Genomic DNA, 12446 nt, shown 5'->3' with positions numbered 1-12446 from the left:
ATCCAAATAATATGCTAAGACAGCAGAGTCCTTGAGACTGTTTTGCAGTAATACAAGTATGCTTTACTTCATGCCCCTTCTACTGTTCCATAGTTCATAACTTGAGATAGAAGAAAATCATGTTTTGGTGTGATGTTTCCACACTGCTCTTTGACACAGTCTCTCTCTGGAAACTCAGTTTATATTATTCTCTCTACAGTAGTTAATTGCAAGCAGTTTCAGTTGAGTAAATGAAAATCAGCAATATGCACATGCATTTGAATCTTGTTATTTGCTTTTACCTATATTCACGTTCTTGGAGTATTTCAACAGGATCCAACCCTTGTGGCTTCTGGATAGGACTGATGCGATTCTGCTTTTGCTGCAGCTGAATAATGGGTGAAGGCTGTCCAGGTGGTGGCTGTGGTACAGAAGGCCCAGGCATGGCGGCAGCTGGCTGGGCAGCAGTGGGGGCAGGAGAAGGCCTTCCACTTGGGGGTGCGGCAGGAAGCTTCTGCTGTGCATTAGAGACACTCATGTCTGGGGCTTGGCCTGCATCATAAAAAGTACTTATACACAACATGAAACATGGAAAGCAGGACGAAAATCAAGCCAGTTTCTGAAGACAGAATGTGAAGCTAAGGTAAACATTCAAAATCACTGGAAGAGGCACCCTGAGACAAATTACACTCTGTATTTAAAAAAATAAACTAAAATGCAAGTATATCATACATTGCAAGAAGTGATCCAAAGCAAAACAAGACACCTGAAACTTTACGATGAATGCCATTTCTTTTCCCATTCCTGCTTTTAATTCTAGCATTAGAAGAAGTGAAACAGCTGTAGAATTAATTCAGTGTAGGACATAAGTCTGCCTTTTGTTCTCTGTCCTCGCACCACATAGAAGATGGCATTTATAATCACAACCTGACAATAAGTAACAGCAGGTCTGCTTTTACACCAGCATGAAAAATAGATAGCCGTATTAAAATTTCTACTCAGAAGTACCTGTCATCTATAAATAGCTTTTTTTGTTTTTTGTCACAATCTCCTATTAATTGTATTTAAGTTTTTCAAATACTAGGAGTTAAATTATTGCTTGATCTTACAGCATTCTAATCACAGAATCCCAGAATGGGTTCAGCTGGAAAGGACCGCAAGAACATAGAATGATAGAACAGTTACAGTTGGAAAGGACCTTAAAATCATCTAGTTCCAATCCCCCTGACATGGGCAGGGACAACTCACACTAAACCATCTCACCCAAGGCTTTGTCCAACCTAGCCTTGAACACCACCAGGGATGGAGCATTCACACCCTCCCTGGCAACCTATTCCAGTGCCTCACCTCCCTAACACAAAAGAATTTCTTCCTTATATCCAATCTAAACTGCCACTGTTTTAAGTTTTAACCCGTTACCCCTTGTCCTATCAATACAGTCCCTAATGAAGAGTCCAGCCCCAGCACCCCTATATCCCCCCTTCAGATACTGGAAGGCTGCTATGAGGTCTCCATGCAGCCTTCTCTTCTTCAGGTTGAACAGCCCCAACTTTCTCAGCCTGTCTTCAAATGGGAGGTGCTCCAGTCCCCTAATCATCCTCGTGGCCCTTCTCTGGACTTGTTCCAACAGTTCCATGTCTTTTTTATGTTGAGGACACCAGAACTGTACACAATACTCCAAGTGAGGTCTCACAAGAGCAGAGTAGAAGAGCAGGATCACCTCCTTCGATCATCTAGTTCCAACCCCCCTGTCATAGGCAGGGACACCTCACACAAGACCATGTCACTCAAGGCTCTGTCCAGCCTGGCCTTGAATACTGTCAAGTGTTCAGGTAATCGTCTTGAAATTTAAGACCTCAATTAACCTGAAAATTGTACCTGCCATTTACAAACACTAAGGGTCACAGATTTCAGTATACCATTATGACAACAAGTCACGAATCATTCAGATGTTCACAAATTGCCACTGACAACAGACATGCAACAATGAAGACGTCACTTAATTTTCTGAGGAATTACAGGAATTTAACTGCAAAGTACATCTGCAATCCTGTAATCAACCTTAATTCAAATCCAATATTCTGAAAGCTACATAAAAAGATTCCTTCAGAGATCACCATCTGTCATTCACACATCTGCACCAAACTCAAGTAAAGGAACTTGAGCACAAGCTGCAGAATTTGTATTTTGCAACAATGAATTTCAGCTTATTAAAATAAGGGAAGAAAGCAAGCCCACCAAATGCCTTGTGCTGCCTCAGTTTTCAGTTCGATGCAAATCAAACTGTAAAACATACAAATCAAACTGCAAAACAAACTGCAAACAAACTATGTAATGAATGAAAAATAAATTTAAAGGAATAAGCACAACTTTAAAAAATGCATTAAATAAAACTTTCAAACAGACACAGCAAGGACAGACAGCATTTTTCTTACTAAATAAACAGCAGTTAAAAAGGACAAACAATAAGCAGCTTATAGTTAAACAGGACAGACTGTTATTATTACGACATCCTGGATTATTTAGATAAGAACTATCCATCCATCCAGCAATTCTTCATCTCTGTCAGCATTTTTTACTAGCAGCATTTGAGCTAGAAGGCACAGTGCCTAGCAAACTCAGACATACAACCTCTCAAGAAACACTTTTCCTCCCTGTTTATTATCCTACTCAAATTGTAAGTACTCTTTCGGAATATTCCAAGAAAAGCAATTCTACATGTGATTACATATTAGTATTTAATTTTCTTTTCATGTTGCCCTAAGAAGCCAATGAATTTTTTGTGACAGCACCTATCATAGAGTCATCACTGTCCCCAGATGTACTCACAAGCAACAACATAACAGTTCTACTGTATGAGAAGCCTACATTATTTGCAAGCCTGCGATACTGTAATTTTACAGCCTGTAAACCCGGATCTGAACGATTTGGTTCAAAACCTGATTATTATGCAGGGCGAAAACATTACATTCTTCACTAGAACTCACTACACTGAACTTTCAAAGCAATCTAATTAATATGGTCAGAACATAATATATTAAGTAGATTTTATGGGTGTCTCTCAGGCAGCTTATGTAATTCATTCTGATCAAGAAAAAGGTACTTCATATTCAGGCTGCTTAACAATTGCAGTAATTTCATGTGGTCAAGTAATTCATAGATTAATAAATGGCTAGATTCTCCTGAATTCAAGTCACAGTCATAGCAAAGGTTATACTATTTTTCTGCATATAGTTCTACCTTCTTTTTTTCTTTAAAACCCGGTATCTTTTCCCCAACCTCTCCTACGCTGTTTAACCGTATCCCTGTACACATGATGTAAAATTACCATTATACCCTGCTGTACCTTCAGTCCAAGTTTTAGGGGTAATGGTAGCTGTATGCCCAGGCATCCCTGGAGCAGGGCCTGGTCCAGTTGCAGCACCACTCATCGTATGTAACCCAATCCCTGCAATTGGACAGGGAAAATAAACTTAGTAAGACACAAAGCATTCTGAAGTATTCAAAAATCATTCTTTTCCAGCATGCTAGTGTATTCAGGCAAGTAGCATTTTTCTTCATTAAATATGAATTTACATAGATTTTATTGTGAAAAAATATATGCAATGAAGCATATTAAAATAATCACAGAATCATAGAATCACAGAATCATAGAATAGTTAGGGTTGGAAAGGACCTTAAGATCATCTAGTTCCAAACCCCCTGCCATGGGCAGGGACACCTCACACTAAACCATGTCACCCAAGGCTGTCCATTCTCCTCTGTCCTCTGTCTCCTAAAAACCCTTACTCAGTAGCAAAACCATACCCACAGAAATTAGGTGACCAGTGAAATTATGATCATTATCATCTTAACCCTCAATTTCTAATGCAAACTCAGCAATGGAGGTGTTTACAAACAAATAGGTGCAGGGCGTTTAACGTTTTTGGTCCTTTTCTTAGGACCAAAACATGCTTGCATTGTAATTCTATTATCATCAGGAGATAAAAGTAAAACCCTTTTCTTTCCTTACGTTTTTCACTTGAAAGCACACTATACATGGTTTGTTTTACTTTCACAACCTAAATAATCTGTCAGTGTGCTCCCTCTTTTCTTATCTACTTTTTTTGCACAGTGATCAGAGTCTGAAAATTCACTCTGTGAAAAACAGTAAAATTATGATCAGTAAAGTATAATTAACATTCAAAAAATGAAAAGTATAATCAGGATAGACACAGCAATGCACAGTGAAAATTCTTTTATTTCAGTTTTGACAATATCCTGTTAATAACAGATGTGTCTTACGTACTTGCTCAAGCTTAAAACCAAAGTTCACTTAAAACACCTGAATACAATCCCAAATTACAGCCCTGCACAGCACCCATTTCTTCATTTTCCACAAGCAAATTAATTACCTGTGCAATGACACAAGGCCTAGATTCACTTACCAGACTGCCTGTTGAAGGCATTAGGAGGCTGCTGCTGTTGAATGCCAGGGAGTGTCCTCTTGCCCTGAACAGCAAGCTGAAGGTTTTCTGGTAAAGGCTGACCTCTAGCTAGCATTTTGTATGCTAGAATCTGAGCCCGCAGCTGATGCAGCTGTACAGGGCTGAAAGGCGAAGGACCTCTGTTAGGCTGATTCATAGCTTGCGGGTCTCCTGGCATAATGGGTCCTTGCTGGCTGGGAGTCATCTGGGGTGGAGTTGGACCTCCTCCAGACATTGGACTGGACACATGCTCTGGTGCTCCCAGCGGAGAAGGGTGTGGAGACATGTAACCTGGAACAGGTAAGAGGATCACAAACTTACCTCTCTGGTTAATCAAATCAAAATTCCATAATATTTCTTTAAGAGTACATTAAGTATACAATGTCTTTCTCAGGTAAGGATAGCTGACCTACACAGTACTACTTTCTGCAAGAACAAAAGTACAATCTTAAATTTCCTGGGCTACCATAGCCTCATGAGCTATTCTTTGAGAAGAGCTATGATTATATCATACGATAATTTCTAAAAATAATAATTAACTTTACATTTGGAGCAAGGCAAACTAAAATATAAAATACAATACAGAAGCATGAGGATGTGGTGCTGCTACACTACAACACTAGATAAATACCTCCTTGAGGAACACGTTGCTAAGTCTTCCTGTCCTACACCATATTATTGTGAGTTTATTTTGATGCACACACATCAATACCCCTTCACTGATACAGACCCTCTTTGCCAAAACTTGCCAACATACAGAAACAGATAGTTTCAATTTCAATGTAACTGCTCTTTAATTTATACAGAATAAAGGTTTGAGCCAGACAAAGAATGTTCAATACCTTTTACCACCTCAGTGCTCAAAAACTTGGAACATCAACTGCAAGGACAAAAATCACCCTCTGAAGAAGCTGCTGAAAACTGTTACTCTGTAAAGTTCTAGGAAAGCAAGCACAGTTCTGAAGCAAACAGCGCTTGTATCTTATTGTAACACTTGTGAATGCAGTTTAAGTTTTACTTTTAATTACATTAATACTTATTTCCTTGAGCTTCAGAAGGCATCCATGAAACGAGATGGCATAGATTTTTGGTGAGAATACCAACAGTATGTGGCTTGTTAGAGAAAAAAATAAAAGAGCAATCCTTCAGGTAATACACAACAGATTGTAAAGAGGTCCCATGAAGAGTGAAAAAGACAATTATTTACCCATTTAAAGTACTCTGGTACTGTGGAACACAAAAAATGTTTATCAAAGGATTAACAAAAAAAAAAAAGTAAACATAAACCAACAAAAAAAAAAACATGAATCAAGGAATCTTATGTCTTACATATTCTTTAGTAAGCCATGGATCACCGAACACGGAAGTTCATGATTCTTACACCAGATTTATTCTTTTTCCACTCTTCCTGACACTTTAAAGTGAAACTAAATCAATTTCATCTACACAGTCCAGATCACAGAAATTTTGCCCTCTCTTTTGCTTCACTCTTCTTATTGACCCTTAAGGGCAACACAGGCAAAATCCCAAAGTAGTCTCAACTTTTCTGAGTTGACAGCACCTGTAGGTTACTAGAACTTATACAAGTGGAGAGATGAGAGCGCTAAAGAATTGGAACTCCATCAATGCTGAGGTCTGCGGATGAAAATCTTGTACAATAAAGGCTGTAAATGTCTGAGATAAAGGACAAAAAAGAGAGGAGTTCAGTTCTTCTGGAAGGGGAAAATAAGGTAGAAGTACAATAGCAAAAAAATGGTTTTGAGATGGGAAAAGACTAGGCAAGACAAGACAGCAACAGACTGAGTTATTTACAGAAGATGAAGACAGGAAAAGAAGACTAATTAGAAAAAAAAAAAAGCAAATCAAGAGAACAATAGGAAAGTCAGATGAGTAGTTCAATGAAAAGGACAAAAAAGACCTTAAAAACTTGAAATTATTGAAGTTATTTACTAGGTCAATATAAAAATTGTTTATACATTCCCTGGTGGTGATAAAAGCAATTACAGATAAGGGTAAGTTTACACCACTTTTTCACCTTTTTCCACTAACTTACTTTTGCCTCTTCTTTTTTTTAAGAAGTGAAGCTACAAATCCATGTTGCACACTGCTTTAAACGAAAAAGCATTTTGCCACAACGAACACCAAAATATAAACTGCATTATTGTTTTATACTATAAAATGGGGTTTATTGCAATATTTACTCATTTACTAATACGTTTCTACATCTCGGAATTTACTTGAAATGGCACCTAGTTCAAATTACACTGTTTTCAAAATTGGCTTTCAAAGAAAAGGCAAGAAGTTTCCCCCCTCAAGTTGTATCTTCTTTAATCACTGATAAATTTCAGACCTGGGATCTTGAAATTCATCTATACTATAAAAATCTAAAACTGTATTGTAAGATACTAAGCACTTGTTTTCAGTCCTGACAGTTCCAGCTGCACATCTGTGGCTGTTTTGAACAGAAGACCTTTTGAAGCAGGTCTTTTTTGAGATACTTTACTTTAACCTCAAAGTCCTATGCATTAGGATTCTTGGTAATAGGAAAGTAAGCTTGGCAACAGTAATACTGAAAACCAGAATTCCAATAAAATATTTTGGAAAAGAACAAAAGCCTTCCAAACTTCTTGAAAAGGCTCTAAAATGTGGCATTTACAGAACCTAAAATTTACGAAGCTATATGGAAATTTTCCTTTTGGAGTTTGAAAACTTTCAGCAGACTTAGCAGTGTAACAATACACAGACCCACAAACATGTATTAATGAAGTTTCTATACCACTTACTTTTTCCTATGTTATTACACATGCTCTAATACAGGTAAGCACACATGGCCTCTAAATAAGCACACATGAAGACTCACAAAAATTGAATTTAACCTGCATATGTCATAGAAGAAAAAAACAACACAACCCATAACAATGTTGAATAGAGAGGCAAAGACAGCCATCTTCCTGAAATAGGCAAACAGGTTGCAAAAACTTAAAAACGTAAAAAGCAGCTTATAGAAAGTTGAAGCGAGGATAGGCAGCCTGGGAAGAGTACAGGGACATTGTTTGGGAAGCTAGGGACCAGGTCGGGAAAGCTAAGGCCCAGTTAGAATTGAGTCTGGCCAGGGTTGTCAGAGATACAGGAAGGGCTTCTATAGGAATGTTGCTAACAAAAGGCAGACTAAGGAAAATGCAGGCCCTCTCCGGAAGCTATCAGGAGAACTGGCTACCCTGGATTTGAAGAAGGCTGAGGTTCTTAATGACTTCTTTGCCTCGGTCTTCACTGGCAAATGCTCCGACCACACCACCCAAGTCTTGGAAGGCAGACACAGGGACTGTGAGAATGAAGATCTTGGGCCCATTATAGAAAAGGATCTGGTTTGAGACAGTCTTGAGAACCTGAACGTGCACAAGTCCATGGGACCTGATGAAATCCATCCGCGGGTCCTGAAGGAGCTGGTGAATGAACTTGCTAAGCCTCTGCCCATCATATCTGGAAAATCGTGGAAGTCAGGTGAAGTTCCCAATGACTGGAAAAAGAGAAATATAACCTCTGTTTTCAAAAAGGGGAAAATGGATGACACAGGGAACTACAGACCAGTCAGTCTCACCAATGTCCCTGGCATAATCTTGGAGCAGATTCTCCTGGAAGGCATGCTAAGGCACATGAAAAACAACAAGGTGCTTGGTGACAGCCAGCATGGCTTCACTAAGGGGAAATCCTGCCTGACCAATCTGGTGGCCTTCTATGATGGGGCTACAGAACTGATGGACAGGAGTAGAGCAGTTGATGTCATCTAACCGGACTTGTGTAAAGCGCCCGACACTCTCCCACACGACATCCTTGTCTCTAAATTGGAGAGACATCAATTTGATGGATGGACCACTCAGGGGATAAAGAACTGGCTGGATGGCAGCACGCAAAGAGTTGTGGTCAATGGCTCAATGTCCAGCTGGAGACCAGTAATGAATGGTGTCCCTCAGGGATCGCTGCTGGGACAGATGCTGCTCAACATCTTTGTCGCTGACATGGACAGTGGGATTGAGTGCGCCCTCAGCAAGTTTGCTAATGATACCAAGCTGTGTAGTTTGGTTGATATGCTGGAGGGAAGGAATGCCATCCAGAAGGACCCTGACACACTTGTGAGGTGGGCTGATGCCAACCTCATGAAGTTTAACCATGCCAAGTGCAAGGTCCTACACCTGGGTCGGAGCAATCCCAGGCATAGCTACAGGTTGGGCAGAGAAGAGATTCAGAGCAGCCCTGAGGAGAAGGACTTGGGGGTGTTGGTCAATAAGAAACACAAGCTGGCTTCAGTGTGGGCTTGCAGCCCAGAAAGCCAACGGTATCCTGGGCTGCATCAAAAGGAGTGTGACCAGCAGGTCGAAGGAGGTGATCCTGCCCCTCTACTTTGCTCTCGTGAAACCTCACTTGGAGTATTGTGTGCAGTTCTGGTGTCCTCAACATAAAAAGGACATGGAACTGTTGGAACAAGTCCAGAGGAGGGCCACGAGGATGATCAGCGGACTGGAGCACCTCTCCTGTGAAGACAGGCTGAGGAAGTTGGGGCTGTTCAGCCTGGAGAAGAGAAGGCTGTGTGGAGACCTCATAGCAGCCTTCCAGTATCTGAAGGAGGCCTGTAAGGATGATGGTGAGGGACTCTTCATTAGGGACTGTAGCAATATGAAAAGGGACAATGGGTTTAAACAGGGACAGTTCAGGATAGATACAAGGAAGAAGTTCTTTACTGTGAGGGTGGTGAGGCACTGGAACGGGTTGCTGAAAGAAGCTGTGAATGCTCCATCCCTGGTGGTGTTCAAGGCTAGGTTGGACGGAGCCTTGAGTGACATGATCTACGGTGAGGTGTCCCTGCCCCAGGGTTGAGGGGCTGGAAGTAAATGATCTTAAGATCCTTTCCATCCATACCTACTCTATGATTCTGTGATCTTGCTATGAAGCACTTGAAATGCATTTTTCCATGGCACACATGACTTTCCACAAGAAGCATTCAGCACATTTTTAAATACCTAGCACATTAATTCTTACTTGTTGAATTGCCAATATCTCTTCCCCTAGATTTTCCACAGAGAAATTTGTTTTCTATTCTGCATAAACCATTTTGTTTCATTTAACCTCCAGAACAGATGACGGCAAAAGCACTAAATAGTAAGGCTGAAGGACACTTGCAACAGAAGAGTTCTACGTGCTTGCAAAGAACTACACGTAACTTTCAGTTTTGAAATATATACAGAGTAGAAAACACCCAACACCCCCATGAAAGGAAGAACAAACAGCCCAACTCATCACTTGGCTGTGGTAATTCCCAAGCTTTATCAGTTTCTCCACTCTGTATCAGTTTTCTAGTCTTACCTAGGCAAGTTCAGAAAAGCTCCAATGATGGTGATTGTTAATCACTCTCATGGTGAGTCTTCTTTCCCTCAAGTCCCACCAGAGTTTCACTTACATAACTCATAACAATTATTTTTTGAGCTTTTGCTATGCACTTCTGAGGAAAGCCTGGTTCTGTCTTCATAATCCTTCAACAGGTCATAGAAGAGGCTATATCAGAAATCTTTCTCAAGTTTTCAGCAGTTAAAAAGCACTGTTTTCTTAGCTGTATGCATAATTAGCAACACTCTTTTCATCCCACTTTGGTATCAACTTGTTCAACAGAAATACATCACGACATGTCAAAACAATATATACTCATTACAGTATTGACACTGGAAGAAATCCTAGTTATAACACTTTACCAAACACAAGTAATTTTGGAGAGCAGACTGTACAAGAACTTCCTGATCCAACTGCCTTTAATTTCACTTTAGTTAACAGAAGCAAAGAACATTTTCCTCATCTGTTTAAAAGGTGAAGGACCAGAGAGATAAAAATTGAGAGCTCTTTTTTTGACCACTTTTAATGCTGTAATTAAACAGAGGAGAACACATATGAATTCTAAACCGTGGTAATAATAAATGGAAAGAGTCAAGGTCTTACCAGTCCAAACACCAGCTTATTCAACAGAAGTCTTGACTGCACTAAAATTTGACAAGACTTAAATAATGAATATCTGAGGATCTGTGTCATAGAATCATAGATTGGTTTATGTTGGAAGGGTCCTTTAAAGATCATGTATTTCCAACACCCTGACACGGTCAGGGATGCCTTTCACTAAACCAGGTTCCTCAAAGCCCTGACCAACCCAGCCTTGAACACTGCCAGGGATGGGGCAGCCACAGCTTCTCTGGGCAACCTGTGCCAGTGCCTCACCACCCCCATTGTAAAGAACTTCTTGCTAATATCCTTAACCTAGATGTCCCCTCTTCCAGTTTAAAGCCATTCCCCCTTGTCCTAACAACACAGGCCCTTCTAAGAAGTCCCTCTCCAGATTCCTTCTAGGCCCCCTTTACGTGTTGGAAGGCTGCTCTAAGGTCTGCCCAGAGCCTTCACTTCTCCAGGCTGAACAAGCCCAACTCTCTCAGCCTGTCCCCAAAGGTTCTCTAGCCCTCTGATCATCTTCATGGCCTCCCCTGGACTCACTCCAACAGGTCCATGTCTCTCTTGTGTTGGGGCCTGAGCTGGAAGCAGTACCTGCAGGTGGAGTTTAACAAGAGAAGGAGAGAACCACCTCCCTCAGCCTGCTGGTCACACTCCTTTTGATGCAGCCCAGCATACAGTTGGCTTCCTGGGCTGCAAGGGCAGACTGCCAGCAAATCTTCCTACTAAAACTGATAGCAAGGGCATATCTTTACTCAAAAATGTGACTGGATTAGGAAGATATAGACAGGATTGATGAAATTTAGTTGTGTAACTCATTTATGTTAACTATCACTTCAACCATCAGTTAGTTTTTAAAAAAAGATATGGAATCAAATACATGCCCACAGTGCACTAGCAAAGAAGCATCATGTCTTAGAACACAGTGGAAAATAAATTTAGATTGGACCGAGGCTACAAACTTTCTTCACGTAAGCAAAATATAACATTTCCTTGTCAGCAGTTCAGCCAGGATTAACACAAGTTCTTCTGAAAGTCTCAACAAAGAGAGGCCAAGCATGCACGTCAGTTAAAACTAAGACTGTAGAAATAAACTGTTGAGAGGTCTTATGCTGGCAGGCAAATGGATAAGGTGACAGATCTTTTCTCATTTTTAAAACGGTAAAGCAAATCAGAAAAGGAAGTACAGCTAACTTAAGAACAGGAGGGACAATGAACACTGTTTATGAAGTAGCCATAATTTACTGAATTCTGTAAGTTAAACTTAATTGGTGTATCTTCATAAGATGTTCAACAAACACTGCATTAACAAATATTCTAACTAAAAACACATACAGATCAAGTCCAAGAACCTTAAATCCCTGCTGCACTTACAGTTTCACTTGCAATAGCAAGCAAAGACACCCGAACTTTTTTAAACTGGTCTGTATTTCACTATGTTACAGTAACTGCATTTAATTTTTTCCAAATTCCAGAAAAACACAAGACATTGTTTTAGCTCATTTATATCTATGACTTTAATTCTAAATATTTTATTTTACATAAATATTTGAGTTGTCTTTGCAATTTCTCCCATTCCTCTTAAAAAATTCAAACATAATTTTCATCTTCTGGATATCTCTATTTAAAAGTTTAACAACTTAAGAGTAAATGTCACACCTGAATATCTGGGTTTATCAGAACAGTTCATTCACAGAGACTGACGACAGTTTCTAACACAATTAATTCAGTTAAGAAAAAGATTACTATTTAAACAGCGAAGTATGAGGTTGAAGCAATAGATTTCATTTAATCTATTAGGATTAACAGAAAGATATTAAGACTAAAGAGGGACCTCACTGTGCACAAGTTCAAGAAAAGAAAACTGGTCACCAGAAATAGTCAGGAATGTTACCTTTTCTCCAATTTGGCAAAAAAATGTGGAAAGGAGTAACTGTTGAGGAGAAAGATACACACTCAGAATATTTTTCCCTGTAAATTATTGTCAGACTTCTGAAAACAATCCTATTGCAGTATGAC

General features: G+C 39.8%; 1 protein-coding gene across 5 annotated transcripts in view; it reads right to left on the bottom strand.

Moving 5' to 3' along the window:
- Positions 1-12446, bottom strand: part of SMARCA2 (SWI/SNF related, matrix associated, actin dependent regulator of chromatin, subfamily a, member 2) — a 110295-nt gene that overhangs the window by 75063 nt on the left and 22786 nt on the right. For all 5 annotated transcript variants that reach the window (XM_062612518.1, XM_062612515.1, XM_062612516.1 and 2 more), the window contains 3 exons: positions 4407-4736; positions 3326-3427; positions 282-531 (listed from right to left, as the gene is read on the bottom strand). In XM_062612518.1, coding sequence (XP_062468502.1) covers positions 282-531; positions 3326-3427; positions 4407-4736 — 682 coding nt within the window. The remainder of the gene's footprint in view (positions 1-281; positions 532-3325; positions 3428-4406; positions 4737-12446) is intronic.

Source organism: Pezoporus occidentalis, unplaced genomic scaffold (assembly GCF_034315485.1).
Source record: "Pezoporus occidentalis ecotype Australia unplaced genomic scaffold, CSIRO_AGI_Poc_V1 ctg16, whole genome shotgun sequence".
Taxonomy (NCBI): Eukaryota; Metazoa; Chordata; class Aves; order Psittaciformes; family Psittacidae; genus Pezoporus; species Pezoporus occidentalis.
Note: the sequence above shows the minus strand (reverse complement) of the source record. Positions and strands in the feature narration are given on the sequence as shown.